Raw genomic sequence first — 26,588 nt, forward strand, 5'->3', positions numbered from 1 at the left:
ACACTGCCAGAAAGGGCCCCTCACCGGGGAGTGGGAAGGATGCGATGTTGGGCCTCTGGACACTGGGAGAGGGTGGGAGAGGCAGGGAGATCAGTACAAAGTCCTGGTGAGGCCAGAGAGACCCCGGGGCCCCTCTCCCCCTGAACCCGTTATACAAGGGCAGGTCATGCCTGTCCATGAAGCAGTTAGAAAATCCTTGCCCAGGCTCTTCCAGGCCCTCTCTGTCTAGCCTCAAGCCCCCAGCCTCCCTGCACACAAACACACACACACACGCACACACACGCAGTCCAGGGGTTCCTGGCCAGAGCAGCCCCGGCAGTTCTCTCAGCCTGGCCCTAGGCTGGGGGACGTGGGCCCTCCATGGGAGGTCAGAAAGGAGACCTGGCCCTTTAGCCTCACGGCCACAGGGAAGAGAGTCCCCACCTCCTGGGGCCAGGCCTGCAGGTGTGTAAGGTGGACAGAGGCAGTGAGGCTAGGGTGGGGGGGGGAGAGGAGCAGGGAACTCCCCAGCGGTCATCCCTCCGCAGGCACCATTCGGGGCACCACACAGGAGGGACAAGGCCGCTGGTTCGGGGCCTCCTGGGGGCTTTTGGCCCCTGTGACGCACAGGCCGACTCCGTGTGCAGACACCAGGTACTTACTGAGACCTGCTACGAGTCAGGCACTGTTCTAGGTTCTGGGGAGACAGCAGGGAACCACAGAGACAAAACGCCAACAGTAAAACCATACAGTGGATGAGGAGGTGAGAAGTGCTGGGGAGAAAACTTCAGGACTGAAGGGTGGCAGGGAGGGCCAGAGACTTGGGAAAGGCCCGGTGAGACCTCGGAACAGGGGGACAGAGGTGCGAGTGACCCCGGAAGATGTCTGGGGAGGAGTAGGCAAGGCCCAGGGACCGGCAGCGTGCACGCTCACCACCTGCTTGGCCCTGTGCCCTGCGTGTCACCTGAATCCCTTGCCTCAATCCTGTGGGGGGAGGTGGAATTGTGATTCTTACTTTGCAAAGAACAGAGCAAGCTCAGAAGGAAAAGGGATGAGCCAGGCAGCCCCTCGGCCCCTGAGCTCTCCCACCCCGCCGCTCCCACGATACAACATCTGGGGGTCGATGACACTGGGGGGGTGGGGTCAGGTCTGGCACAGAAGAGGACCAAGTGCTGGGCAACCCCTCTGAGCCTGGCCTGGCAGGGCTGTTATGCAGTCAGACCAAGCCTCCACCAAATGCTAGCTCCCAGAACCCCCCAGGGAAGGCTGCCTCCTGCCCAGGCCAGGGGCCCTGGGCATTGCCCACCCCCTCTCCCTCCCAGAGCCGGTCAGGGACCCCCCGTCCATAGGGTCACACTCAATCAGGACTCACAGATTTGGGATGTGCAGAGCCCACCACACTGTCTCCCTCAGCCTCTCCAAGTGTCTGTGAGAAGTCCTTTCACAATGATTCTCTGCATAGCCCCAGGGGAGACTGACGGATGGCAGGCTGGGGTGGGGGCAGTGTTTCAGTCAGCAGGCACCTTCTGGAAAGGGTCCCTTTGTGCTGGCCTGGCACCAGGTGTGAGGGGGCCTTGACCTCAAGAACCTCCTGCGCTCACCTTGCCCACCGCATCCCTGCACCCAACCACCCAACCCTCGGGGCCACCGTCTGTGGAGGGCTGGAGGGTGAGCATGCGGCAGCTGCTGTGTCAGGCACTTGAGTTTCTCTGAGCTCAGGAGAACCTCAGCAGGCCGTGGGGCTCAGGGATGGGAAGTAAGCCACCCCAGGTCACACTGCAGGTTGGCCGCAGACCCCAAGTCAATGGGACTCAGAGGCCAGGTCCTTTCCCACTGCATCACTTCCTCTCTGTGGCCAGGCTGCCCCTGCCTCTGCTCGCTGAGGGGTGGAGACACAGGTGCCATGCTGCGGAGCCCCCTCCCTGCAGGGAGGCCCTGCCTCCTGGGCAGACCCGGGCCTGAATGCTTGGGTCTGGGCTGCCTCCTACGGAGAATGTGAGCTCCTTGGGCCTGGGCTCCAGGGCTGCCCACAACCAGGTGGCCTGAGGACACAAAAGAACCTGTGACCCTGAACAAGCCCAGCCCCTCTGACAGCCTGGATGCCTCATCCACACGGCAGGGGCCCAAACGTCTCACTCCCTCCTCTGTGCTCTCAGAGAGCCTGGACCAGGCAGCTCCCAGGCCCAGCAGAAGGGCATCCCTTCCGGGAGCCTTGGGCTGCCCACCCACTCGGACCTGCTGCCCAGGGGTCCATGCCAACCCTCAATAACTGCCTCAAACGTGATCACCCTGTGACCATGGCCAGCCCCAGAAGTCTTCCATTTGCTTGGAGTTTTATGTTTAAGATAACAGCATCTGATTCTCAGTCCTCACAACCGGCTGGAAGAAAGGCATCAATTAGCCTGACCCCATTCTACAGATGAGGAAACTGAGGCACATCGAGGCTAAGTGACCTGCCTGAGATGGGGAGATCAGTAAGAAGCCAAGTGCAGCCTCTCCTGTCTCCCTCCACAGCACCAAGCGCCAATTCTGGGCACCACGGGGGCATAAAGACTGGTCTTCCGTCACCTCCCTCAGTCAAACTGTCTCCTGGACAATGTTGCTGGCCCCTACTCCCCGGCTGGGGGCAGTGGGCCTGAGGGTGGCCGGCAGCCGTTTAGGGGTTGGTCAGCTCTGCTGTGAGGCAGAGGCGGCCTCTGGGTTCCAGGGCCCCACGCCAAGCTCGCTGGAGCTGACAGCAGTGACAGCGTCACGCTCCCTCAGCACTTGGAAGGCTCCCAGATCCTCGGCTGGAGAACGTGATGCCACGCCATTTCTCATTAAATGGTACCAGGTGGCGAAGAAAACGTGGCATAGGGACCAGAGAGCGAGAGAGTGCCTCATGCTGGCTGGGGGTGGGGGCGGGTGTATGGGGAGGACCCCACCTGTCTCCAGGCAAAATGACTAGCCCAGAAGAGGCAGGCAGACTGTGCCACACCGCTGCACTCTCCTGCTTGGACACCACGCTCCATCCCCCAAAGGCCTCCATCCCCCAAAGGCCTCCATCCCCCAAAGGCCTCCTCCCCGCCCCCCGCCCCCTCCACCCACCGCAGCCCTGCAAAGCCCTGCCCTTTGTGGCCCAGGCTCCTGAGGGGCTGAAGACAATGCCGGTTTTCTAGGAGCCGAGGGTCCTTCTGGAAGGCTGGCCTCCTGGACCTCTGCTGATCCAGCCCATCCCCGCGGATTCACTGCCCACCTTTACTGCCAGCCTCCTCCTTCAAGCCAGACCCACTCCAACCTCAGCACAGAAGCTGGCTTCCCTTCCCAGATGCTGCGAGTCCTTGGGCGATCCTTGTGCCCCAGGCCTGCTGGAGCCCGAGGCTTGCACCATCCTCCTCCTGCGGTGGGCCGGGCCCCTGGCCTGCTCTCCGCCCTCCCCTCTGTGAAGCCTCCCCCTGTGCTAATAGGAGACTGCCCTTCCAAACGGCTGCTTTCTCTGGCTCAAGGACTGTGTGTCCACCATTTCTGTGTTCTCAGCTCAGGGCCTGCCCAGCAGAGATGCCCAAACCTTTGTTCAACGATTAGGTGCCTAAGAGAACAACCAGAGAGAAAAAGCAGAGAATTGGGGCCAGAGGTCGTCTCTGCCTCCGATTAGCTGTGCGACTGTGGATAAGCCTCTGATGACAACAGTCTCAGTTTCATTAACTGAAATGGGGAAACACTGTCAACCTCACAGGTCTGCGGGGAGGGTGGCAGGAGCGACTGTGTGAGAAGGGCTCTGTGAAGTGTGAAGCTCTGCGACGTCGGGTGGGTGACGTCTGGGACCCGAACCGAGTCTCCACAGCTGGCAGCTGAGGTTCTCGGTGGGCTGAGGGGGCTCCCTGGAAGACAGCCAGGCATCTGCAAACCTTACCAAGCACGCATGAGGGGTCGGGCGCTGGGCCAGGTCTGGAAGGAACCCAAGGAGAGGAGAAAGGTGGGCCCTACCCTTATGACGCCTGCACCGAGTTTCAGGTTGGCCCATCCTTCGGTGGAGAGCGTGAGCTGCGGCTGCCATGGTGACGTCAAAGCAGAGGCCCTGCAGTGCTGGCACCGTCCAAGGCATCAAGCAGGGCCGGTCGGTCCTGAGGCCTGAGGATGGAGGACAGGCCGGGGCACAAGCAGGGGGGGCGGGGTTGGGAGGGCGCTGTCACGCTCCAAGGTAGCCAAGACCTGGCTCTCCTCCTGAGGCCTCTCCCCCCAGGCCTCCTCTTCACCCCCAAGCTCTCACATGCATGCCCAGCCGGCCACGGGGGAGCAGCCGGAGCCCAGATCTGGCTGCCAGGGTTTCTGGATTCTAATCCCGGCACTTCCACAAATTCTAATGAGACCCAAAGGAGAAGGAAAGCAATGGTCATGGCACAATCTCTTGCTGCCAACCCAGAAAGCAGCCCTCAGATTCTCTCACTGAATTCGCACAACCTTAAGACTTCACAGTGTAATTCCTGGATGTGCACCAGGTTTTGAACTTAGCTCTGTGTGATTTCAAATAATCGTTCAAATAACTGTTCATCGAGTGCTCACCTGGCACTGTGTAAGCATCAACACGTTTATTATGAAATACAGCAGGCGCTCAGACAAGCGCAAGAGTCATACAACCTCAAGCACTTCACCTCCACCACGTCACACAATCCTCACAACGCAACAGGGTAGGGAGAACAATCTCCATTTCACACCTGGGAAAACTGAGGCCCCAGGAGGCAACAACCAGGTCCTATAACCAGGCATGGCAAGGCCAGGATGCAGAGTCAGACTGGGCTCACAGAGTCCAAGCTCCCCCTACCCGACTCCTAATTGTTCTGAGTCAGTTTGCTCATCTGCAAAATCAGAGTGGTGGACGAGACTAGTGATTTTCAATCTTTTTTTAGCCACGGACCCTTTGTTCGGTTGAAGTCTTAAGTGGAGAGAGAACACGTCAGATGGACGAAGACCTGGGGCTCTGCTGGAGTGAGCGTGGGAGGGGGAGGGGGGCTGCAGTCCCACCAGCTGGGCTCCCTCCCCACCCCCTGCCCCCAGCACGTGCTGCTGGAGCTCGAGGACTTTGGGCCCTGAGGCAACTGCCTGCTGACCCCGGCCTGTCAAGCCCCCGGCAACAGTGACTGTTTACTGAGCCGGGCACCAAGCCCTGGGGAGGGGCAGCCCGGGGGCTGGTGGCCCTCACAGGTCCTCCAGGGAGGGGTTCTCAGAGCTCTGCAGCAGGGACAGCAGGTTCAGGGCCGAGACGCTGGGCACATGGCCGGCGCAGATCTGCAGCATGCGGACCAGGCGCTGCGCCATGGTGGCTCGAAAGTCTTCTATCTGCAGAGGAAGAGCAGAGAACAGCGGTGAGGGGCCTGCTCCTCTCACGTGGAGCAGCTCCGCGGGCTGCCCGGGGGAGCGGGGTGCTGAGATGTGGGGACAGCTCAGGGCACCGCTGCCCAGCATGGCCACGCCCTTGTCCGCGCCACACCTCGCCGAGCCGTTTCCAACCACCTTAGTTTACCGAATCCTTCAAACACCCTCCAGGGATACCAGAGACGATGACCCTTGCTCCAGAAGAAATGAAGGCCCCGCAAGCTGGGCTGGCGAGGTTAGGCCAACTGTCCAGAGGCACACAGTTAGTGCCTGCAGAGCTGGCATCTGAACCAGGGCTAGTCCCAACCAACGCTGGGGTACAGTAGGCCCCAAAGGCTTCCCAACCTGGGATCTGTCTGAGAAAGACGCTCACAGGGGTAGAAAGGAGGGGTGGGTAGAGAGTGGCCCTTTCCGAGGACAGGGAGGCACTGTCAACAGACGGTTCCTATATCAGGGCCTCTGAAGGGCTGGCGGGCCCAGAGGAGCCATGGGATTAGGCAGGGGTGACAAGACTGTCCTAGGGCCTGGCATCAGATGGCGCGGGCAGATGAGGTGCTCATTAGAAATGTTGAGGAAAAAACAGTGATGCTCAGATGTTCTCCCCTGACCAACAGGTGGCCTCAGAAGCATCTCCCCCTTCCCCTGTTCCCTCTCTAACTGGGGAAAGGGCGCCACCATCCACCCAGTCACCCAAGCTAGTGATCAGGCATCCCCACGTCCTCCACCATTTGCCACCCACGACATCCTGGGTTTTAAATCCAGAGGCGACGTCAGTCCTCATCACATGGCCTCATCCGCACTGAGTCTCCTCTCAGCAGAATCTGACGCAGCTGCTCCCTCCCCTTGACAAGTCTTTTCCACCTGGCTCCCAGGACCCCACCCTCCGGGGCTTCTCCTCTCACCCCATAGGCTGCTCCCTCCTCTGTGTGACATCTAACTGCTGGGGGTCCCAGGGCTTGGCCTTTGCATCTCTTTCCCCCACACTCGGTCCCCAGGTGATCTCATCCAGCTCTGTGACCTTCAAACCATCTAAGTGCTGAGGATGCTCAAACTGCATCTCCAGACCTTTCCTCTGAATGTTAGACACACGTGCCGCTGCCTGCTTGGTTTCTGTGTAGACATCTAACAGACTCCTCAGTCTTAGTGTGTCTAAGACGGAGTTCCTGGGAGTCCCCCCAAACTGCAGTCGCCCCCCATCTCAGCCACAGGCAACCCCATCCTTCCAGTTGCTCAGGCTGAAAACTCCAGAGTCGACCTTGACTCTTCTTCCTCTCCTGTCTCACATCCAGGCCATCAGCACATCTGTCGGCCCCGCCCTGGAAACACCCAGCATCACAGACCATCTCATCTCCCTCTTCCCCAGACACCACTGAGCCCAGGCCACTCTTAACTCTTCCAGACACAGTCCCCAGGCCCATCTCCTTCTTTCTGCCCCTGTCTCCCTTCAGTCCACTCTCCTCCCAACAGTTGCAGGGACCCACTTAAAACCCGAGTCAGGCTGTGTTCCCCCTGCCCAGCCCCACACTTTCCATTGCTCCAGTCTAACTCAGAGTGAAAGCCACCACCTGTCCTACGACCCACAAAGCCCCACGGTCACTCTGACTCGTCTCTCACAGCTCTGCTCCAGCCACCCATGCCTCCCTGTGGACCTTGAACACAGCAGGCAAGTTCCAAACTCAGGGCCTTTGCACTTGCTGTTTCTCCAACCTAGTGGGCCTTTCCACCAGGAGACCCCACGGCGCCTTCCTTCAAGTCTTTACTTACAGGTCATTTTTTTTAGTGAGCCCCTTCAACCCCTATGTAAATCTTGCCACTTTACCACCACCTGACAGGTCACATCCATTCTCTAACACGCCATACGTTCTACTTCCTCACTTTGTTTCCTCCACTAGAACAGAATTGGGAGTTTTAAAACTGTTCTGGCTCTATGCTGCTTCCCTAGTGCCTAGAACAATGCTCGGCGCACTGTAGGTTATGTAAGAAATACTTGTTTTATTATTTTTTTAATTAATGTATTTATTTTGGCTGCATTGGGTCTTCGTTGCTGCGCGCGGGCTTTCTCTAGTTGTGGCGAGCGGGGGCTACTCTTCGTTGCGGTGCGTGGGCTTCTCATTGTGGTGGCTTCTCTTGTTGAAAAGCATGGGCTCTAGGCACGTGGGCTTCAGTAGTTGTGGCTCGTGGGCTTCAGTAGTTGTGGCACGCGGGCTTCAGTAGTTGTGGCTCGCGGGCTCTAGAGTGCAGGCTCAGTAGTTGTGGTACATGGGCTTAGTTGCTCTGTGGCATGTGAGATCCTCCCGGACCAGGGCTCGAACCTGTGTCCCCTGCATTGGCAGGCAGAGTCTTAACCACTGCACCACCAGGGAAGTCCAGAAATACTTGCTGAATAAGTCCTCTGAGCTCTGTGGCCTCTGCCTCTGAACTGTCCCTCCAAACTGCTGCTGCTCTCACTTGGACTCCACAGTCCGCTTCCCGCAGCAGCCTCGTCCCGAGGCCTCCTGCCTGTGGCCAGGCCTCCTCCCATCCACACATCATACTCCAGAGACGTGGCCCGCAAATCCCACTTCTGACCCTATCATGACGCCCCGTCACCTACAGGAAGGAATGGCTGAATTCCACTGCCAGGCTTCCAAAGCTCTGCAAATCCTTCTGCTGCGTATGTTACATGTCGGTCTATTTTGCTTGCCTCTGAGAGGCAGGGCCAATATCTGAGGCATTTGTGTTCTCAGGGACCAGCACAGGGCCCGATCAGCGGAGCTGGGAAATGATTTCACTGGGCGAATCCCACACCTCCCTGGGTGTTTCCTCGTATGTAAAACGGGGCTAATAATTCCTGCCACGCAAAGGCCTCAGAAGTCGATTAAGCGGAGGAGGGTGCCCCGAACGGGACGACAGCGGTACGAGGAGTGTTGACCGTCCAGACGCTGGGTGCTTTGTGTGAGAGAATGCCAGGTCTAGGTTCTCAGCAGGGCTGCTGCTGGCTGGAAATAGAAAGTCGGCCCCAGACCTTTTTTTGAGAGAAGTTCTCAGGCTAGAGGACAACCCAGGACCTGCTACAGCCTGCCACCTCATGGCCACACACAGAACTGCAGCACCACGCGCACCTCTGCCGTGGAGCAAAGATGGCGGTTCCCCTTCAGCGCCAAGAGAAGGCAGGCTGTGTGCGTGTGCGTGTGCGTGTGTGTGCGTGTGTTGGGGGTGGGTCGACTTGTTCAAAGCCACACAGTCAGCCCGCTAAGACAGGAAAGGGACAGCTGCACGCCAACCTGGCTCTTCCGCTGACTTCCTAGCTGTGTGACTGTGAGCACGTCTCGCCTCTCCTGTTGTGAGGAAAGCCTGCAGGGACAGGCTCCTCAGGGGTGCCCCGGGCCTCAGGTCCTACCTGTGAGATCGGAGCATCGGTCTAGTCGGGGTTCTTAAAATAGTCATCAAATGTGAAACACAAATTTGTACATCTTAACCGATGCGCCGAATGAGATCTAGGGCAGGTCTAATGACTTCTGCAGTGTCGGAGTAGTAATGAGAGCTGCCCCAATCCCCATGGGACATGGCAACGTCCCGCCGCTTCTCTTGCTAACAGCCACAGGTTCTGCTAATACTACTGACATCTCTTGCCTACATTCACAATGATAAATTTCTTTTAGAAGTTACTGAAAACAAGAAGTAATTTTTTTTCCTCGTCCAGGTCCGCAAATCCCCTGAATTGTTCTCCCTTCCGACCAGAGGGGTCCACAGACCCCAGAGTAAGAACCCTTGGTGATGAGGGACCACATACTGACTCAGTTCCCTCTTACGACATCACTTTGCTTTTGGGAACAGGTGCAAGACCCAGAACAGAGCAGAAACACAAATCTTTAAAACGAATCTCAAAACCAACTGAGCAGGCCTGGCGTGCGGGTGGGGCAGCCCAGGCCCTGGGAGCCCAGAGGCAGCAGCATCAACTCCTGCTGAGGACCCTTTAGCAAAAAGTCATCAGGTTCCGTACCACACAAAGAGAGGCTGAAGAGCAAAATTCAACAGCAAAATAGAAATCTGCTGTGCTGACCCCACAATGAGCATTCACCTCGTGAGAAACACCCACACAAGCAAGTCAGGGCAGAACTAATATCACATGTATCCACCCAAGCACCTGCCCACCTACCCAGCCTCCCCTTCTGCTGCCTGCTAGACCCCCTGCCCCAGGCTGGGACCAGACAAGGTCTGCAATCCAGGGATGTAAGGGGGACACTGGGCACCTTCACTGCTGGTTAATGAGGCAGACAAGATGCCTGGCCTCACAGCACTTAACCCCAGCAGGGAAGTGAGATATTAACATGGACCCACAGGTACACACACAAGACTTAGTTACGAGTAGAGAGAATGACGCAAAAGCAAGAGGGGATGGCGCCTGGTGTATGAGCAGAGCTCAAGATGTACACGGAGCACCACCCTACTTCACATGTGCGAACCCAAGGCTTTCAGTGACCCACCCAAGGCTTACGGTGACCCACCCAAGGACGGCGAGCAGAAGAGCCAGGATTCAAATGAGGATCTTGTCTCCATATCAGGACCCCCTTCACCAGGGTACTCAGCGAGCCTCCAAGGAGCATCCCTGCCACGGCCACTGTGTGCTGACTGCCCCACCCCTCAACCCGCGTGCTTGGGGTCCTCACCTCCAGGTCGCAGAAGAGCAGGGGGCTCCGGTAGGTGTGGGCCAGCTGCATGACGGTGTTCCGGTGAATGCTGCAGTGGCTCTCCCGCCCAGCTGCAAAGAAGCCACGGCCTGTAATCTCTACCTTCATGACTGTGATCTAGGAAGCACTGGGCCAAGTAGTTCATTTCCCCTCTCTGGGCCTCCGTTTCTTACTAGTCAGTGGGGTGACAAGCCTGTTCTACCTTCCTTTCAGGGCAGTCAAGATCATCAAATCAGAAAATAGGCTGAAGGGGCTTGGAGAGAGTCCTCAATAAAAACACGAATTTCCTCATCTGTGAAATGAGGATAGTAACGACCCCTACCCTGCTGAGTTACTATCGAGATTCAATGAACGAACACACAGAAGTGACCTGGTGTCCATTTAGCCACCAGTGCTTAATGAGAATCATCTGCGCCAGGCCCTGCCTGCAGGGAGCTCGCAGTGTAGCTGGTGGGGCAGGCACACCGTCAGTGTAGGTAGAAGGGTTAGGAGTCTCTGACAGAGGCATGTGTGGGAATGGATACCCTGAGGGCCCAGACTGCAGGGCTGGTCAGGTCCCCCAGGAGGCAGAAAATAGGGGTTAGCGAGATAAAGAAGAGGAAAGAGTATTTGAGAGAAGCCACATGGTACAATCATTAAAGGCATGGGCTCTGGAATATGACTCTCTACGTGTGAATCTCTGCTCTACCACTGCTCAGCTGCGGGGCCTTGGGCAAGTTACCTAACCTCGTGACCACAGTTTCCTCTGCTGCAAAACAGAGAAAATAGTACCTACTACAGTAGTACCTGTCGTGAAGATTAAGTAATATAGAAACAAAGCACTTAGGACAGTGTCTGGTCTATTGTGAGTGCTCGATGTAGGGTAGCTATTATTATTTCCACTGTTGATATTACCAAGTTTCAGAGAACTATAAGCTGAGCCAAAGAGGGGAAGAGTAATAGGAAATAAGACAGGAAGCAGGGGCCAAACTGCAAAATACTTTGTGCCTTTACAGGAGTTTGGATTTTACTCTGAAAGTCACAGAGAGCCACTAGGCACCTCTAAGCCGTTATCTCAGCGGAATTAACTTGGCAGACGGATCAGCTCAGATTTGCTTTATAAAGACTGACAACATCAGATTCCAAAATGCATGTGTTTTCCATCACCCAGGCTGCCTTTGCAAGGAGTCCACCACAGGCCCAGCCGCAGCCTGCCCTGGGTTGGCGAGGGAGGGGGTGAGCGGCGGGGGAGGGATGCACTTACCGCCTGTGGCGAGGAAGCTCACCTTCCCCAGGAAGAAGGTGGCGTCCACATGGTGCAGGGACTCCTCAACATTCCGGAGGCTGCAGTGGCCAGGGCGAGAGGACAAAGCAGAGGACAAACCTCACAACAGAGAAAGCAGAAGCCGCCCCGCCTCTGCTGCCAGAGAGGCCAGAGAATGAGAGGAGGGTGACAGGAAACAGCCCTAGAGGAATACTTTGTCCTTTCATATCTTTAAACTACACTTTTTTTTTTTTTTGCGGTACGCGGGCCTCTCACTGTTGTGGCCTCTCCCATTGCAGAGCACAGGCTCCAGACACGCAGGCTCAGCGGCCATGGCTCACGGGCCCAGCCGCTCCACGGCATGTGGGATCTTCCCGGACCGGGGCACGAACCTGTGTCCCCTGCATCAGCAGGCGGACTCTCAACCGCTGCACCACCAGGGAAACCCTACATTTTTTAAAAAATTTAATTTTATTTATTTTTTTATACAGCAGGTTCTTATTAATCATCCATTTTATACACATCAGTGTATACATGTCAATCCCAATCTCCCAATACATCCCACCACCCCCCTCCCACCCCGGCACTTTTCCCCCTTAGTGTCCATACGTCTGTTCTCTACATTTGTGTGTCTATTTCTGCCCTGCAAATCGGTTCATCTGTACCATTTTTCTAGATTCCACATATATGTGTTAATATACAATATTTGTTTCTCTCTGACTTACTTCACTCTGTATGACAGTCTCTAGACTCATCCACGTCTCCACAAATGACCCAATTTCGTCCCCTTTTATACTGAATAATATTCCATTGCATATATGTGCCACATCTTCTTTATCCATTCATCTGTCGATGGGCATTTAGGTTGCTTCCATGACCTGGCTATTGTAAACAGTGCTGCAATGAACACTGTGGTACATGTCTCTTTTTGAGTTATGGTTTCCTCAGGGTATATGCCCAGTAGTGGCATTGCTGGGTCAGATGGTAGTTCTGTTTTTGGCTACTCCACACGGTTTGTGAGATCTTAGCTCCCCGACCAGGGATGAACGTGGGCCCTCGGCAGTGAGAGCGAGGAGTCCTAACCACTGGACTGCCAGGGAATTTCCCAAACTACTTTTAATTACAAAGTGACTCAAGTTCGTAATATAATCAAACAGTAAATACGGGTGTATAAGTAAAAAGTAGAAGTCCCCGTCTCCAGCACCACCTTCCGTTTCAACTCCCCAGAGATACTGTTGCTGACAGTTGGGGGTGTAATTCTTCTGGAATATTTTTCATATGCAAATACAGACAGTGATAGGTACCAGCATCCAGTTGGGTCTAACTGGGTTCGACAACTCTGTTACATTCTTTGGAATGACCACACAGTACCACAAACTACTTTCCCTGTGATGGACATATAAACGGTCTCCTCTTGTTCACCGTTACGAAAGATGCTGCATGGATTTTCTTTCCCACAGGTCCTTACACATCCAAGCAAACGTTTCTGTAGGACAGATGCTAGAAGTGGAATGGCTGGGTCACAGTATGTGTCTTTTTTAAGTGTAGATAAGTATTGCTGAATTGCTTTGCATTAAGATTACAGTGATTTTAAGTCATATCAATCATATGAAAACACTCTTTTCCTCTAAGCAACGGCACCCTGACCTTCTGGGTTGAGGCTTTCATTCACTCGTGTCCAGGGAGTGATGAAGGAACCTGTGGTCTCCTGGCCAAAAAGCCATCTCAAAGGTCAGGCTTCAGGCTGAATGAACACAGCCTGAGGCCAACAGCAACAGCGGCCCTGCCCCTAAGTGTGGCTGTGAAGCAGGATCTCTCCAAAGACTTGGGCCAGTGTCCCTTCTGGTGAACAGAGAGATCTCACCCAAAGAGCAACAGGTCTGCTGAGCCAGGGCCTTCTGGCAACCACGGCAGATCTCAGCCCCACCTGGGCCTAAGTCACCACTGACTGGTTCCAACCGGTCAGGTAGTGCGGTCTGGACTTGGTCCTGATGCTACAGGTATCTGGTGTCTCTATGCCACTGGATTCCCAGGTGTTTCCACCACATCCTTCCCTTGATCCCTACCACAGGCCCAGGTATCTGCCTTGGTTTCTGTGCTGGACACTGTGTCCTGCTCTTAGCCTGCTGTCACCCAGGAGGGAGAGGGCAGACCTTTCTTCTGTACTCCCTAGGCTGGCTGCAGTCCTGTCCCCAGGGTTGCCAGCACCATAGGGAGACCGGATCAGGCCACCAGCATCAACACCACCCATGCTGCCACTGCCACGGCCCTGCGCTAGACTGGCTCTGATGCTGCCCAGGCCTCGACAGTCCTCCGAACACACTACACTCCTCCTGCCCTTTGCATTAACCCTCCACCTGGAACATTCTGCTCACTTTCTCTTTCCCTGGCTAATTTCTCGTCATCTCTCAGGTGTCTACTTAAATGTCACCTCCACCGGGAAGTCTAGCCTGACCTAAGTCCTGGGAGTCAGAGGTCTTGTTTGGGCTCTCACAGCCCCCTGCTTCCTTCTTTTTACAGTACCCATCGCAGGTACTGTAACTGTCTGTTCAAAAGTCTAGCCTCCTCCCCTAATGGACCTTGAGGACAGGGTCTGTTTCATTCATGTCTGTGCCTGCTGTCAGGGATACACAGTAGGCCTCAGAGAGCCAAATGACAGATGACACTGCTGGCATTTATCAGTGTCTTTTAAACATCTTGCATTGGCCACTGGCTCCCCGCTCCTCACCGTCTAAGTTAACCCCAGGCAGCCTCTCCCTGTCTCCTCTCCTTCCCATCACAAGTGAGGCCACTGTCCCAGCACATCCCCGCGCCAGGTCTACCTGAGCCCGGCAGCCCCCATCCTCTGGCTCTCACCTGTGTTTGCTGTGAAGGTTGACCACGAACACAATCAAGTCAATTCGGGGGCGATTCACATTGGAGGGCAGAGGGAGGGACTTTGCCAAGTGGCTGAAAAACAAGAAATTGCAGGACTAAATACGTACCCACATCACAATGACTGTTCACATGCCGCCCGTCACAGGGAAGAGGCTGTCAAGAGCTCCTCTCCTATTCACCTGAAGCAAGACTTTTCAGGTGAGCACAGGGGCAGGGCAGAGCTGGTCCTATCCAGATGACTCCTGCTCTACTCTCCCTGCCAGAAAGTTTAGTAACTGCCTTGGCAAGAGGGAGTTTTGGATATAAGATGGCATGAGGCTAGACATCTACACTGCATGCTGGGAGGGAGACCAGGCTCAGAAGCGGGGGAGGGTGTTGGACTGTGAAGTTCAGGTGTTAAGATTGAAGCTCTTTGGAGTAAGACAGAAGTGGCCCCAAATCCCAGGTCTGCCAATTATCAGCTAGGTGACCTTGGGTAAGTCACCCTCATCATTCTTGTCTGGACTTAGTCTCAGATTGTCAAATACCCACCTGAAGGGTTTTTTTGAATCCTCTACTTCTGCCCATTTCCACATATGACTATTACTCATCTGCCCCCCACCCCTCAGCTTATAATTTAAGAATACCAAAAAGTATACAAAACACAAAAATTAAAAAAGAAACACATAATCCTAAAAGTTCAGTTACCTAGAAATAACTACTATTAACGTTAGAACATTTTTCTAAACATCTCTCCATGTACATAATGTATACACATTCAGACACTAGAATACAGTAGATGTAATCGAAAAATAGGAGGGAGTTCCCTGGCAGTCCAGTGGTTAGCATGTAGCGCTTTCACTGCCGTGGCCCAGGTTCAATCCCTGGTCGTGGAACTAAGAACCCGCAAGGGGCATGGTGCGGCCAAAAAATAAAAAATAAAAATAAATAAAAATAGGATAATAGTATTAATTTTATCTGAATTTAGTGGAAGCAAAATAACTAAAGTAGAACTGAAAAAAAAGATGAACTTTGGATAAATTATTTTTTAATCACAAGAAGTTATTTCCTCAAAGAACCCAATTAAAAAAAGATTATGGAATAAATGAGTAAGTTGGTATCATTTTTAACAGTTTTCATTCTACCTATATGGGATTGATTCTCTATTATTAAGAAAAGTGAGAAAATTAGCATTCTTATAATCTACCTTACCATTTGGACAAAACTTACAAATGTAATTTATATTGCTATTATTAATGGTATTATTATATACATTTATATTTTGCTCTAACCATAACTTCGGACCTCAGCTAATGAAGTTGCCACTCTAGAACATGGGAGAGACAAAGGGTACTGAGGAAGGTCTCTCACTGGCAACTAAATGCTTCAGCAATAAAGAGACAATCATTTTTGCTCACAACTCATTGGCCAGAACTAGTCACGTGGCTCCACATAACCACAAAAGGTCAAACCTAGTTCCTGCCAAATACTACAAATGCAGAGAGCTGAAAATACTTGACAACAGAATGAACAGATGACCATATGGGTGATTTGCTTCTCCTGCCAGAAGTCTGAAGAATTATTTACTTCAGAAGTAAATAATTGTCCATTTTTCCTGGAACAAGATATATGTACCCTTTTTAATGGACAAATTCAACTCTTCACTCATTCCAGGGAAGTCGTCTTCTACTACACTTCAAATACTTTTGCTGTAATTTTCTCAAATCTTTCTTCTTTGTAAATAATTAAGTCTTTAACCACATCTACTCTGATCCTTGCTGTTTCTATGTATTTATTAGATAGATTTCATATGGTATTATTTTTCACCTTTTTTGTCCTTAGCTCTGCAACCTCCCTTTTCCTCTCATTCTGTTGTGTTATTATTTGGTCTTTGAACGCTTCTTTAAAAAATTCATGTTCCTATTAAATTCCTCAATGGCACAGAGCACTCAAAAAGGAGCTTTCTTCCCCTTTCCCCAGAGTGGGTTCTTCATCAGATTTTTTGCATGTCATGTGACTCTTTTTTGCCAATGGTTTCCATCTTGCTGAATGTAGGCAATTTTATCCACGTTTTCCATTTACTCTGATGCTAATTAAATTATTTTTTTTGACTTTTTTTGGGGGGGGGCCTTGCCCCATGGCATTCAGGATCTTAGATCCTGGACCAGGGATCAAACCCGTGCCCCCTGCAGCGGAAGCGCAAAGTTCCAACCACTGGACCACCAGGGAAGTCCCAAATTAATTTTTTTTTATCCTTTCCAATTTCTGAGCTATGGGTTTGAGATCATTGGTTATTGTGTTTGGTGTTCTATAGCCAAAGAACCTGGCAACATAGGTAGAGCACAGATGGACATATGAACAATCTTTATTTTGAGGGAAAGATTACGTTGAAGGAGAATGATCCAAATCTAGAGGGTATTTCCTCTGTGGGAATTGGAAATGCCCCATACTAGGTAGAATAAGGGAACATAATCTTTATCAGGGAGAATGACACCCACATGTATTCAGTCACTTGACTCTTGCCAGCAGCTGTTTCTACTCCCTCTCAGTTAGAAGAAGGAAAACAAAATATACTTTAGTTACTTTTTCTCCAAATTTGGGGGTTATCTGAGCATGTACTCTGTGCCAAGTATTGCTCAAGGCACTGGGGATTCACCAATGAGCAAAAGTCAAAGTCCCTGCCCTCAAGGGGCTGACCTTGGTCCCTAGGGGTGGCAGACTGGAAACAAGTAAAGAAACATGGCAACTTCTTATAGTGACAAGTGCTAGAGGAAAATAGAAAAACTGTGTGACAGTGATGGAGGAGGCCTTTGGACGGGGACAGATCACGCGTTAGGACGGAGTCTCTGAGGGGTTGGTCAACCGGCTCCACCTGTGCCCGCCTCTCTGGTGGTCCCCCTACAGCCAACCCCGCTCTCCCTTGCGCCCAGGCCAGCGATCGGACACCCCCAGCATAAGGCTACTTACACCTTCAGCTCCGATGTGCAATCCTCCTTGAGCATCGCTTCGGCCAGCTGCTGCAGAAGAGCATCCTCCGTGCCCACCAGCTGCCCAGAGAGAGAAGGCGACCGACTGATACCTGGACACAGCAGTCCCGCTGGAGGGCCCGGACGGCCGCGAACCCAAGATTCTGGCTCCAGCGCGCGAGGCACCCTTTTACCGAGAGGACTCCGGCAGAGGGCCCGAGGTTTGCACCCTCTCCGGTCCTGCCCGGAAAGCACTCACTACCTCCCCGGACCCTTCCTGGAAAGGCCTCGTCTCTCCCGGAGGTCCGATCCCTCTACGCGGGAAAACAGAGTTTTGGACAGCCGGCACCCCGCCCTGCGCGCGGTCGCCCCGCCCAGCCGCCCCATCAATCAGAAACTGCGCACTTATTGGTGGGGACGTCCCTCAGCCTCAGAAGGGTGGCTACTCCGATTGGTTCAGAGTGTGGCTCTCCGGCCCACCACACCCCAGCCAGAACAGCCCACGCCAGCACCTCAGAGAGCGCAGGGGACCTGGCGGCTGAGGCACAGCCTGGGAGGAAAGGCGGGCGGGAGAATCTGGGCTGCTGACGCCTACCAAGATGGTGGCCGTGTTCAGGCCAGGCAGTTTGTCCAGCGGCCGCAACACCGACATCCCAGGGACAGGCCGAACCGCCGCTCGTGCAGTGCGCGCCGGGCTTTCAAACCACCCAGTGGCCCACCCCTTGTGCGTAATCGCGGGTCACGTGACAGTGCTTGGGCAGGACCTTCTTAAAGGAACCACTACCGCCTTTTCCGAGGAGAGGTTCCACCGCTGGCTCTAGGCACATAGGGTGCTGCCTGCGGGACAAGACTTTTATTTCACGACTGGGAGAAAGAAGATATTCAGTGATTCAGTTATTCATTTTCATTAATTCGTGCTCATTCAAGGTGCTCTTGATTCCTTCCAAACCTGTCCCTCACACATCTTCTCCATCTCAGTTGACTCCGTCCTTGCAGCTGCAAAGAACAAAATCTTGGGTCATTCTTGACTCCTCTTCCCCGCACCTCACAATCAATCCGTAAGCAAGCCTGTGGGTTCTATTCTTAAAATGCAAGAAGCCGACCATTTCTCACCACCTCCACCCCAGCACCAGGAGAAGCCACTCTCCTCTCTCACCAGGTCTACTGTAAGAGCCTTCTCACTGGCTCCCTGCTTCCACCCTGGTCTCCAGGGCTACTGGCTATTCTCCACACAGCAATCGGAGTCATCCTTTAAAAAGAGAAATCAGAGCAGGCCACTTCTCTGGTCAAAACCCATCAATAGTTCTCCTCTTGCTCAGGTACATTGCAAATGCCTTACGGGGCCTTTGAGGCTCTGTGGGTTCTGGCCCCTGACAGTCTCTCTGGCCTCATCTTCTGCCCTTCTCCCTCTAAAAACGGCTCTAGGACCCCTGGCCCTGTGGTTCCCTCTGGCTGAAATGCTCTCCTCCCAAATAGTCACATGGCTTGTTTCCTCACTTTATTCAGGTTTCTGCTGCAATGTCACCTCATCAGAGGGGGCTTTCTTAACGACCCTATCTAAAATAGCAAGCCCTCCCATAATCCCTCTCTCCCCTTTTCTGCTCAGTTTTCTCAATAGCACTTCACATATTGACTAGAACTGGGCAGCACCTGAGATTTTACAAACTAATAAACTGTTACTGTTTATTACTGTTTAGTAATAGTCTGTTACCTTTTCATGGATGCTGCAGAAGACATGAAACTCCTGGGTAAGGGACAAAGGACATTATTACTCAAGGTAAAAGCAGCAGCTATGGCTTTACCTTTGTTTGTGTCATTTTCCCCACGTCCCGCAAGCCCTGCAAAGGACCCACCCATCATGTTTGCCTGTACACCTCGTGGATGGCCTTATAGGAGAGGAACACAGAGGTTAGAAATTCAAACACTGTAAAACAGTGAGTGGTAGGCATGCCTGTCCTTTTTCCGGTTGCTTGTTTTTCCTGTTCTTTTCCCAACCCTCAAGGTTGCTTGCTACAAAAACAAACCCTTAGAAATGGCCTGGGTAAAGAGCTTTCAGAGCCTTGCTTTCTTGGCATGCCCAGCAAGAACCTGCAGGGACTCAGAGCCCACAGCAGATTGCTTCTCCCAACAGTTATATAATATCTGCTCATTGTCTGTCTCTCGAACTAGAGCATAAGATACATGAGGGCAAAATTTTGTCAGTTTATATGTCCAGCACTTTAAAAAGTGTCTGGTACATAGTAGTTGCTCAAGAAATATTTGATGAATGAATGAATCGATTTACATCCATTTGTTTATTCTCAGCAGTGATTCATTCATTTCCTAGGGAAGACCCAATGCCCCACCCTGGGAACACAGATGAATCAGATGTTACTGACCAACTCAGTGTGATGGGGGAGTAGGACCGTGATCTCACAGTGTGTTCATTACTGTGACATGTGGGAGAAAAGAGGCATATTCCTGTCTAACCTAAATCCTTCTCACTGCGAACGAAACTAGTTATACCTTGCTTAGAAAGAGCAGGAAGTACGTGGCTTCAGGGAGCCCCTGCCCCAGCACAGATGGTGCTTTGATTCCCCATGGCACGGGGCATGGAGGGGACTCCCTGACAGGTAGTAGTAAGTACTAGGAAAATAAAGTAAGGTGGGCTAGGGGATAGAACGTGATGGGTAGGAGGAGGTACTTTAGGTCAGGGGAGGCCTAGCTAAGAAGGTGATGTTTGGGCAGATGTCTGCACGCGGTGAGAGAGGAGCCAATTAAATATAGTGAAGAAGGGAGGGTGGGAGGAGACGCAAGAGGGAGGGGTTATGGGGATATATCTATACATACAGCTGATTCACTTTGTTATACAGCAGACACTAACACACCATTGTAAAGCAATTATACTCCAATAAAGATGTTAAAAAAATAATAAAATGGAAAAAAAGAAAAATGCTAAATAAATATAGTGAAGAAGAGGATTCAGGCAGAAGGAGCAGCAAGTGATAAGACCCCAAGTGGGGAGCATTCCTGACACTTCTGAGGAGCAGCAAGGAGGCCAGTGGCTGAAGCAGGTGGGGTGAGGAGCGAAGGAGATGAAGCTAGAGAGCTGATCGAGGGCCAGGTGACTGAGGCCCTTAGAGAGTCAAGGAAAGACATTGGACCCTGCTCAGCATGGTCCAGGAGGGGCTGAGCTGAGGCCCATTCAATCAACCTGTGCTGAGTGCCTGCCTTGGGCCAGGCCTGGTGCTGGACACTGTGACCCAGGCACAGAGGTTTCAGTGGTGGATGGACAGATAACAACAGCCAAAGGCAGCACAGTGGGTGAGAGGCAGCATGGGAAGCAGCTGGAGCCCAGATGAAGGTGCATTAAGGCTCCCTGGGGGGCCCCCATTACACTTTGCTGGGGAGGTGACTGTTGGCTGAGGGGTCAGGTGAGTTGGTGCTTGTCGCACAGGTAGTGCAATAGAACATAGTTGTGTGTAAGACCCATACTGTGATGAGGTGTAGAGACTGGCAGGAAGCCCAGACCCAGGCCTGGAGGTTCTTGTATCATCAACACCCAGAACTTGCAGGGCCATCAGAGACCCTCTGGGCCAGTGTTTTTCAAACTGACTTCTGCGAAACCCTGGGGAGATGCCGCAGGGGCACCGGGAGGGGCAGGGGAGAAGCTGAGTACGTAGGGCCCAGAAACCCCACCCCACCATTTAACAGAAGCAGCTCTGGCTTCATCTCTGTTACATATTGAGCTTCCTATAAGCTATTTTGTGAATAAAGAATCACGTGGCTAAAACAATATCTAAGGGCTGCTGATCACTTTTTTAAATAAATGTATTTATTTATTTTTGGCTGCGTTGGGTCTTCATTGCTGCATGAGGGCTTTCTCTAGTTGCAGAGAGCGGGGGCTATTCTTCGTTGCAGTGCGCAGGCTTCTTATTGCGGTGGCTTCTCCTGTTGCAGAGCACAGGCTCTAGGTGCGCGGGCTTCAGTAGTTGTGGCACACGGGCCCAGTAGTTGTGGTTCGAGGGCTCTAGAGCGTAGGCTCAGTAGTTGTGGCGCACGGGCTTAGTTGCTCCACGGCATGTGGGATCTTCCAGGACCAGGGATCGAACCCATGTCCCCTGCACTGACAGGCATTCTTTTTTTTTTTTTTTTTTTTTTTTTGCGGTACGCGGGCCTCTCACTGCCGTGGCCTCTCCCGTTGCGGAGCACAGGCTCCGGACGCGCAGGCCCAGCGGCCATGGCTCACGGGCCCAGCCGCTCCGCGGCATGTGGGATCTTCCCAGACCGGGGCACGAACCCGTGTCCCCTGCATCGGCAGGCGGACTCTCAACCACTGCGCCACCAGGGAAGCCCAGACAGGCAGATTCTTAACCACTGCGCCACCAGGGAAGTCCCCTGTTTATCACTTTTAAAAACAGATTTATTAAAGTGTAATTGACAGGTAATAAGCCACACATATTTAAGGTGTACAGTTTGGTAAGTTTTGATATAAATATACACCCAGGAAGCCACCACCACAATCAATTTATAATGAACGTATCCATTACCTCCAAAAGTTTCTCTGTGCCCCTTTCATCCTCCCCCACCTCCTCTCTGCCCTCCCACTCCAAACTGTTCAACGGCACTTTGCCAGCTTTGCTCATCATAGTTCAACACTGGAAATGCCCCAAATGTCCTTCAGTGGTGAACAGATAAGCTGTGGTACGTTGGTAAGGCAACATCGTCAGGGCAGAGAAAAGCACTGTGCGCAGCAACAGAAGTCAGACACAAAGGAGCATGTACCATAAGCTTCCATTTACGTGCAATACAAATACAGGAAAAACTAATCTGTGGTGACAGAAATCGTATCAGTGTGTGCCTTTGGGAAGGCGGTACTGACTGGCAAGAGACGGGAGGGAACTGCCTGGGATGATGAAAATATCCTAGACATGGTCTGGGTGGCAACTGCAAAGGTGTATACACAGGTAAACGTTCATCACTTAAGGTTTGTATTTTACTGTATGTACCTTAGATCTTAATAAAAATCTCTCTGGAAACTCAAACTCACTCCCCTTGGCCCACATATGCTGGAGAGGACACTTGCAGGACTCCCAGATCGTCCCACAGATGGCAGGGTGTCTGTAGGTTGGGGGACCCAGAGACCCAAAGCCATTTGACCCATAGCCTTTGCCACCTGCCCGTCCTCAGTTTCTGGGAATGGATTCCCCAGGGAGATGGTTCCTCGAAGACTCTTCCCCATCCCGTGGGCCTCCGGGGCTGCTCTCTCCTCCTGAGACGACAACCACTGCTGTTTATGGAATGCTCACTGGGCCTCTGAAACTTTGCAAACACTCTGTCTCTAGCATAGGAGGGAGGACCCAGGCTTGGGAGGTAGACCCTCACCTCCAGCCCACCCCCGCACACGCCCTGGCTTTGTCACTGAGAAGCTGAGTGACCTTGAAGAAGGAGAGGGTAAGCAGCTTCACGTCTCTGAGCCGAAGCTGCCTCAACCCCAAAGTGGGCTTCAACAACTAACCAGCTGGAGGACCAGATGAAGTGATGTGGGGCCCAGTCCTGGCCTGGCGGGGAGGGCTCCGTGGCTGGGAGCCACGACCATCTCAGGCTGTATCCCAGCCAGGGGGCCTCCGGGGCTGGTGAGGCAGAACCAGGAGGGCACCCCTGCGAGCGGGCCTGCAGCCCAGGCTAGGGCTCCGACCCTGGCACTGAGACTTTTGCCATGTGACCTTGGATGACCAAGAAATGAGTTAACATAAATATGGAAAGCACTGAAAGCAGTGTCTGGCATATGGTAAATGTTACATTGGACCAATGTGTCCAGAATCTCAGTCTTGGTTCTTCCCTCTATAACACATGACCCTCATTGGCTCTACTGGTCATTGCTTCTGTGTCCTGCCCACGTGCCAGGGACCCCAATCTCTCCCTACCCTCAAATGACAAGTGGCCAAATCCTCCTAGTTATCTTGGTAGGGGACACTTCCTCTCTAGGTCTAGTAGCCGTGGGGTCCAGTAGCCTGCTGGGTGGCTCCCACCTGTCCCGAATTTATCCAACCCTGCTCTGCCTGTCATCTCTGTACCATGTGCACAGTGCAAGGGATCCTGAAGAGAAGGCTGGTTGCCAGGGCAACAGAGGATAAAGCCCTTGCTCTGCCAGGCTGCTGATTGGCTAAGGCAGGTCCCACCTCCCGCTATTCTGAGGGTGGGGGGCAGAGAGAAGGGTCTCCAACGGGCAGGGAGAGGTACAGGCTGCCGGAGCTAGCCCAGGACTGCCCCCTCCTGGCCCAGTCAGACCCCCTGGGCCTGAGAAACTCTGTCTCCCGTAGGGGGCGTTGGCCTCGCCCTTTCTCTGCTTCCAGCACCCGGGGCGGCTGCAGATGGCAGCATCTCTGGGGACGGCAGCTGCGACTGAGTCCACGGGCCGACGCTGAGCTGCTTAGGCCGAGGCTGTGCGCTCAGCCCGGAGCCCTCGGAACAGGCATCTGCAGGGCTTGAGGTGGGTGTGCGGGCACGGGGGTCGGGTGGAGGATTGAGTGGTGCTTGGGAGGCAGGGAGAGGGGCTCTGCAACCCTCACACTGTCCTGGATGGGACTTTAGCTGGAATGGGGGCTAGAAAATTCCTTATAGATCATCTGATAGCCCCCGCCCCCACCCCATCACTGTGCAGGGAACCCTGGAAGTTCAGAGAGGGTGAGGAGGGGCCCAAGGTCACACAGAAGGCCAGTGAATGTTTTGCTTCAGCTAAGCCAGTCCTCTGAGAAGCCAGGAGAAGGTCTGGGGTCCTCAGTTGCCCCAGAATGCCTGGGATTTTGTTCACAGGGCTGGAGAGGTTGGGAGACCCTAAACACTGCTTCACAGGCCCACAGCATTGCAGCTGAAACGGCTTCTGATCTGCCCAAGTCCCCCATTCTCATGTTTAAGCTCAGAGGAGGCTAGGGTCCTGGGCGGGGCCAGGGGAGGGGGCACGAATCACTTGGCCTCAGTCACGCTAGTTTGGAGCAGCCTTTCTGCTTGTAGGTCCCCTTCTCCACCTCCCCCTAAACCCAGGCCACACCAAGCAATTCTGAACCCTCTCTTTGGCTCTACGGAAGGACAGATGGTTAGGAGGACACTGCTCTAACCCTGACTTTGGGCCATTAGCACACTCTTCATTTTATTTCTCCATGAGGAGAATAGGGCACCTTGAGACACTGTGTTTCAGAACAGCCAGTGGGGACCGTGGAGGGCAGGGGAGGGGCTCTGGGTGGACGCAGGACTGGGAAGCAGCATCTCTCCCTCCCCTGGCCTCACAGCCCACCTCGTAGACCCACCTGGCAGTAGAGGGACAAGAGGAGCTGGAGCTTGGAGACAGAGGTCTGAAAAGCTGGAGCTTCTCTTCAGCCTGCCCTGGAGGTCATTCCATGCATCCCCTTTCTTCCCTCCCTAGAAGACAAGGTGGGCCTTTGCTCATTTCATTCCGTTCAGGTATTTTCCCCATCAAACCTCAGGACATCGCTGGGGAGTTGGAGTCCAGCTCTGTCACTTCTCAATTGGGTAACTCAGGGCAAGTTAGTGAACTTCTCTGGGCCTCAGTTTCTTCATCTGTAAAACGTGCACAGTAACATCTACCCCATAGGCCTTCTGTAAGGTCTGTGACTGCATTCTGACTGTGGTCTCCCTGCCTGACAGGCAGAAGTGGGGCTCCTCACCGTACCCCTTTCTCACACCTCAGGAAGGGGCTGAGGGTGGGTTAAATGGGCCCTGATTTATTCCATTTCTGGAGGAGATAACCTGTGGTGGGGCTTTTGAAGTATGTATAGGAGTTTGCCACATGAACATGAATGCAAAGGACATTCCAAGGAAAATGAAAGCATATGCAAAGATGTAGACTGTATAACATGCAGATGCACATAGGTGATTGACAAGTGGTTCCCTATGATGGCACGTAGTGTGGGAGATGAGGCTGGCAAGGTTGGCAGAGAGCAGATGTGGGCATCTCTGGGCCATTCTAAAGAGTCTGGGTATATGTAAAACTTGTGAAGCACCTTACACCTGCTAGCTTCCACTTTCCTGCGTTCCCCGCCTCTGGCGCACTGGAAATAACAATAGCTGATATTCACTGGGTGCCGATTCTGCACCAAGCAGCATGATGCTAAGTGCTCCTCAGGCATTGGCTTGTTAAACATTCACAGAGACCCTAAGAAGTGGGTCCTACTTCTATGCCCATTTTCCAGATAAGGAAACTGAGGCCCAGAGAATTAAGAACAAACTACTATGTAGCACTTGGTAAGCGCCAGGCACTGGTTCCGAGCATTTTACGTAAATTAACTCTTTTAACAGTCACAACAGCCCTATGACCTAGATACTGTTTTCACTCCCATCTTACAGATGTGGAAACCAATGTCCAAGTCTTTTGGGGCTGGCACTGTGTCCATACTCTTATAATTATAAAATGGGGCATGGGCCTGAATTCAGGAGCCTGTGCAGAGCCTGTTGATATCAACCAGGTCCCCTAGGGATGGGCAGTTGTTCACCATGCTTTCACTAAGCCACACCTAGCCAGGATGCACGGGTGGCTGGGGACCCACTCATCTGTGAGGGGCCTAGTAAGTGGCAGCCTCTGCAAATGCACAGTCAGAGCCGGGAGGGACAGCTCAGAGGAGGCATGGCCCCAGCTGTCCTTTTCTGAGTGCTCTGAAGGGTCAGTCACCTCACTGAATCCCCACAAGGCTCTGGTAGCGTCCCCTTCTGCAGGGGACAATGCTGAGGCCCAGAGAGGTTAAGCAACCTGCCTGAGGGCACACATACTGTTGAGGGACTGAGCCAGGGCCAGCCCTCAGCTATAAGCTTCCTTGTAGAAGGGTGAGTAGGAGCTGGGTGGGCCCCTGGGGTGGGGGCAGCTGTGTGCTTGGTCAGGGGGCCGGGGCTGCTGAGTCACTGCTCTCCACTCTCCAGGGTCTCCGTCTTCCCAGCCGTAAGGTGAAGCTCCGACCTCCTGGCTCTGTGAAGCCTGCGGGTCCCCCTCTGGGAGGGTGGGTGGGATAAGCAGCCTCTCTGCTGGTTCTCACCGACCGCGTCTCAGCAGCCAAGGCCTCCGCGATGCCGCACTTCCTGGACTGGTTCGTGCCTGTTTACCTGTTCATCTCTGTCCTCATTCTGGTGGGCTTCGGCGCCTGCATCTACTACTTCGAGCCCGGTTTGCAGGAGGCGCACAAGTGGCGCATGCAGCGACCCCTCGTGGACCGTGACCTCCGCAAGACAATGATGGTTCGCGACAACCTGGCCTTCGGGGGCCCCGAGGTCTGAGTTGACCGGCTCTGTTGGCGGTGGGGGGCGGGCACCGGGTGCCCTCTCCCGTCCCGCCCGGCCTGGAGACCCCGGGGCAGACGGAGGAGAATCCCTGGTCGTCCAGGCTCTCCCTCGCAGCCTGGCTCCTCCCAGGAGGAGGGGCTCTGGGAGGACCCTGGCTGTGGGGCACCTGGGTGCCTTGAGATGTCGCTGCTGATGGCCCAGGGCTTGCTCTCCAGGTCAAGCCAGCTTATCCCACACCTGCCTTCCCCAGCTCTG

General features: G+C 53.5%; 2 protein-coding genes across 2 annotated transcripts; one reads left to right on the forward strand and one right to left on the reverse strand.

Moving 5' to 3' along the window:
* Positions 1-4,548: 4,548 nt before the first annotated feature.
* CENPM (centromere protein M) lies at positions 4,549-17,737 on the reverse strand. Its single transcript, XM_082667046.1, has 6 exons — positions 17,662-17,737; positions 17,068-17,147; positions 14,101-14,193; positions 11,245-11,324; positions 9,981-10,072; positions 4,549-5,295 (listed from the first exon to the last, which is right to left on the reverse strand). Exons 1-6 carry the CDS (start codon positions 17,716-17,718, stop codon positions 5,155-5,157), a joined length of 543 nt encoding a protein of 180 aa, XP_082523172.1. The 5' UTR covers positions 17,719-17,737; the 3' UTR covers positions 4,549-5,154.
* An 8,383-nt stretch (positions 17,738-26,120) lies between these two features.
* Positions 26,121-26,327, forward strand: SMIM45 (small integral membrane protein 45; the record flags this gene model as incomplete). Its single annotated transcript, XM_082665138.1, has 1 exon — positions 26,121-26,327. One exon carries the CDS (start codon positions 26,121-26,123, stop codon positions 26,325-26,327), a length of 207 nt encoding a protein of 68 aa, XP_082521264.1.
* Positions 26,328-26,588: the final 261 nt, after the last annotated feature.

This window comes from Grampus griseus (assembly GCF_964374135.1).
Source record: "Grampus griseus genome assembly, chromosome: 11".
Taxonomy (NCBI): Eukaryota; Metazoa; Chordata; class Mammalia; order Artiodactyla; family Delphinidae; genus Grampus; species Grampus griseus.